Source organism: Buceros rhinoceros, unplaced genomic scaffold (genome assembly GCF_000710305.1).
Source record: "Buceros rhinoceros silvestris isolate BGI_N320 unplaced genomic scaffold, ASM71030v1 scaffold13635, whole genome shotgun sequence".
NCBI lineage: Eukaryota > Metazoa > Chordata > Aves > Bucerotiformes > Bucerotidae > Buceros > Buceros rhinoceros.
In genome coordinates, this window is record NW_010413496.1 from 18,919 (window position 1) to 23,658 (window position 4,740).

Genomic DNA, 4,740 nt, shown 5'->3' on the forward strand with positions numbered 1-4,740 from the left:
AGGGATTAAAGGCAAACAGATAAAGTTTTTGGTAGCTCTTCTTGATCACATTTTCTTTTTTTAATGAGCTGTCCAAGTTTTACTGCCCTTTTTAAGTGGAATATGAACGCTTGGTATTTCTGCAAGTTGGGCACCCGCTGTCTCTCACCGATCCTCCTATGGTAGAGGATTTGCCAGGCATCATGTTACGATATGACACTGGCCAGGACAGAAGCCACCCCTGGGTGGCCCTCCCGTGCTCAAACTGAGAGGCTGTCGGTCCTTCCCCATGCTCCTCCGGTGTTAACTGCACCAGCTCTGGCTTCGGGAGTGAGGGGCAGACTGGGGGTGCGGCAGAGAGAAGTCGAGGAGTCGGTGAAGCTCTGCTTTTTCCTTTTCTTAGCCTTCTGCCCACCCTGCCTGCTTTGAGGGGCAGAACAAGGCCTGGTGAGCACGGAGCCGGGGATTGTAACCGACGGCACAGCAAAGGGCAGCCTAACGCTGCCAGCTTCCTTCAGGCTCGCCCCTGGCGTGCTGGCGCAGAGCTCCTCGCCTTCCTCTGCTGCAGCGCTTCCCTCTTCAGCAGGCTAACGCTGCCAGCTTCCTTCAGGCTCGCCCCTGGCGTGCTGGCGCAGAGCTCCTCGCCTTCCTCTGCTGCAGCGCTTCCCTCTTCCGCAGGAAGAGAGCAGATCCCTAACAGCAGCTGTGCCACTCCGCAGCTGTGGAATCTGAAAAAGAAAAGCAGGATCAGTGTTTCTGAACAACGCTCGGCGCTTTTCGAAGTTTTTGTATAGTTTGTGTCGGTCTTTCAGTTAGATTTAAAACTCAGATTTGAACGTTAATAATGGTAAATAAGAAAGTGCTGTTGTCTTAGAGTGGAGACAGTTGACCTTCTCATGACATGAATGTTCTCTATGGCCTGTGGTGCTTACACAGGGGGTGTATTGACTTGTGGTCATGCACAGGAGCCAGAAAGCGAAAGGTATTCCTCCCCTCATTTGACCAGACCAAGTAACACTAGAGTCAGGTGGGCACAGAAGCAGGTGTTTCACCATTTATTTGGATCGTCAAACCCCCCTGAAATCCAGTGAAGTAGTTTGACAGTCACCTAAATGTTTGGTACATGGTCTCTCTGATCTGTAGGGCATGCAGCTGAAGTTCAGGACACTCAGTCTGGGGTTTCCAAAAGCAGAATCAGTTTGCAGTTCTGATGGTTGTGGTTTACAGACACGAGTGTAGGTGAGCCTGCCAGCATATTTCTTACCACCAGCATCGTAGTCGTGCATTGGAATTAATCCCACGGGTGGGACGGCTCAATTCCTCCAGATCTTCTACATCAAAATTTCCCCTAGATACCTGATTTGTAAAGAAAATAATTTGAGAAACTGTCACCTGACCACAACCAAAGTACCTCCCTGTAAAGATTCGTTACATTTACTCCACTGATGGTGGTTGTAACTGGATTCACTTGGAGTTTTTCACCCCGTAGTTTCCTCTCTCTTAAACTCCAGCGCGGTGGCCGCGTAGTAAATGGCATCCACCTGCCCTTTCGGTCATGCTGCATGAAGAACGCGCTGGTGGAGGGTGGCTGTGGGAGTGCCTGACACGTGCCTCTTTCATTCTTCTCATCCAGGGTCGATTCTGAAGAAGCTTTTGCACACTGGGAATTCTCTCAAGGTATTTCTCTTTGGTGACGTATTCCTCTCTCTTTTCACTGTAATTCCTCCGAAGCGTATCAGCACAATTTTCCAGTGTCACTGTTTTTCAGATTGCTAGACTTTGTAATTCACTTACCTCTTAATCACAGATTTTATTATTGTAATCCTGGATTATTTTAGTATTTACCTTCTTCAGTCATTTTGCTCTTCTAGTGCCCCGTGTGAAGTTACCCGGAGAAGGTCAGCAACATATTTTGCCGAATACTCTATTTTTTCAGATCTCTCTAGCATTATGCTATACTGTTTTTAACATGCTGGTTTCTTGTTTGCCAAAATTTTAAATCCATTTTTCTTTTTTTTTCAATATATTGCTAAAATTAAATTTCTGTCTAAACTTAGTGAGTAACTTAGTAAACCACTGGGTGATTTTGTTGCATCTCAGTGTTGACAAGGATCTTCTGGTCGCAGTGGAGGCCAATGGCTGCTTTGACCTCTGTGGGGCTGATGATGCATTTGGCCCAGGAGCTGGGGCAGCGGAACCAGAGCTTTTCGAAAAGCCTCTGGTTGAAGCTGGGGTGGTAACACTGCCTCCTTGAAGTGCCACCGCCTCCTCGGAGTGCCACCGCCTCCAAGGGTACAGCTTGCTCCCACCCTTCTCTGCTCATGATTAAGAGCACAACGTGGTGACTCTTGATTGTGATGGAAAGACTCACTAGCACACAGCTGGGATGAAAGCGCTCGTCCTGTGTTTCCTTCATGGTTTAACTGCGTTACTCTACTTACAAATCTGGTTTAACATCTTCTGCAAAACCACCCCCCTGTAGATAAGATGTGAAGGAATCCGGCTGTTTCTTCTCTGGCTTCAAGCGCTTCAGACTAACTGTTTGGAAGAGCAGATCCTGATCTTCGCCTGCCTGGTGCCTGGCTTTCCGCCCGTCACCTCCTCACGAGGTCCCTGCACGCTGGATAACCTCATCAGTCCTCCTGCTTCGCCGGACGGTGAGTAAATGCGCAGAAGTTCCCTGGTGGGTGTATTGTCTCCACCTTCCGCTGAGGCCGAGCTGCGGGGTTTCTCCCGGGGAAGGTGTCTGTGGATGATGCTCCTAATGCAGAGAGGGGCTGCTTTGCCAGGTGAGCCTTCCGACCATGGCGTTCCCAGCTCGGGACAGGGGGTGCTGTCTGCTTCTTGGATCTTAGTTTTTTAAATGGAGATGCAGCTGTGTGAATGCCGTACCACAAAATCCTGAGGTGTGTGGACTGCTTGAGTTAACCCTTCCAGGGCTGGGGCCAGACTTGACTATGAGGCAGGACGTGGGGAAATATGGGAAGCCCAAGCGGTTACTGGACATTGACTTTGAACAGCTTAGTAGCACATTAATGATTATTTTCAAATTAATCTTTTTTATACAAAATATCCTTTATTTAACTATTCTCAGGTTTTCTATGTTGAAAACATTTTCTTTTTATTTTAGCTAAGATTTTTCCAGAAGAAATAACGCCGCTTTTGCCAGCTGTCTCTGGAGAGAAAATTGCTGAAGACCAAACCTGCTATTTTCTTCAGCTGCTGTTAAAATACATGGTAATTCAGGTGCGGAGGATACATGTTTTTAACTAGTCCTGTTTGGAGGGATGTGCTCGTGGGGGAAATTTAAGCCTGCACTGTACCTATGTGAGCTGGTTTTCCTACTCCCCAGGAAAAGCCATCTTCTGCGCTCCCTTATTCTTGTTTTTCAGAGGAAATTCATCCCAAAGGTATCTCCTTGTGCCATTTTTGGTGAAAAGAAGAGGTTTTTCTCACTTGTGATAAGAATTAATCCGAATTATCCAAAGCTGCAGGATAACTGACTGTTTTGTGTACTTGAGGTCATAGGGAGAAAATCAGTGTGGGGTGAAGATGCAGTTTGTTCTCTTTGGACACAGGTGTAGCTGAGAAGACGTGTAAAGGGCCACTGGAGAAAGAGACAAAAAAGGAGAGATGGCTTCTGAGATTTTTTTTAAAAGGAAGCAAGTAACATATGCATCGAAACTTTTAATTAGAAATAGATCTGATTAATGTGTACAGGAAAGGAACGAAGATAATGCATATATTGCAAAAGTACAAATAAAGCAAGTTTCTGAATAGAGTGGAAGTTGTATAGACAACGAACATTAAAGAACTCAGTATTATAAGGGAGATAAAGGATAATGGAATACTTCGAGACACATTGTTTTTAATATCAAAAGGCAAGACCAAACGGTATTTGGAGTAAACGCTTTACTTTGAGAAGCGGCTGTCGGGAATGATCAGCTTCCCTCACGGCACTCTTTGTTTCGCAGGGCAGAGCCTCACAATGCCTCAGTTAGTTAGGAAAATATTTTTCCTGCTCTTTTGTACACGCATTACCTGTCTGGGATCTCCACAAACCTGAGCACACTATACGTGCAGCTGTGTTCATCAACACCCGTGGGGTTGCGTGGCTCGGCAGCGGGGAGCACAGCTGGGAGGAAACCCGCGTGTTGCAGACGAGAGATAAGATTAAAACAATCTGATGTGAGCGCAGAATGATTGCTGAGAGCCAGCACGGAGAGCAAACCTGCATCTGCAGGGAAATGTCTGTCTGCAGCTGGGTGGAACTTGGTGCGGGTCGGGTTAGTTACAAAATGAGTGAAATGATGCGGAAACTCCGTAGTCTCGTTTCCAGGCTCTGTATGTGTGTTTGCACAAGTTCCACGATTTCTAGAGATTTGGAAATACTCTAGTATTAATTAAAGTACTAATTAAAGTAAGAAAATGTGTTTAAAATAAATGAACACCACGTGACTGATGTAAACCAGTCAGCTTTTCTTTAACTTAGTAGATGATGATGATCTTCGCGATAGGTTCAGTGAACTGGGTAGCTGCTACAGAACAGGGGACAGGCTCTTCCAGGAGCTCGTGCTGCAAGGAAAAGAGTTAAAAATCCTGCAGTCTTTTGATGTTGATTTAAGAAAAAAAAAGAAAAAAGAGGTGGACATGAAATTAAAGTGTATGTCAAAAGATAAGCACTTGTAGCTCTCACTTGCATTTCACAGGAAGAGAAGCGACGTCAGAGCCTAACCCGCCCCAGCCCACGGGTGGAAAGAG

The 4,740-nt window shown here is 46.2% G+C and overlaps 1 protein-coding gene across 1 annotated transcript in view; it reads left to right on the forward strand.

The window, feature by feature from the left end:
* The window catches only part of RALGAPA2 (Ral GTPase activating protein, alpha subunit 2 (catalytic)), a gene marked incomplete at both ends in the record, with an annotated part of 56,329 nt that overhangs the window by 12,711 nt on the left and 38,878 nt on the right, over window positions 1–4,740 (forward strand). Inside the window, 3 exons of the mRNA XM_010136774.1 lie at window positions 1,613–1,656; window positions 2,462–2,636; window positions 3,110–3,225. Of these exons, the coding sequence (XP_010135076.1) occupies window positions 1,613–1,656; window positions 2,462–2,636; window positions 3,110–3,225 (335 nt within the window). The remainder of the gene's footprint in view (window positions 1–1,612; window positions 1,657–2,461; window positions 2,637–3,109; window positions 3,226–4,740) is intronic.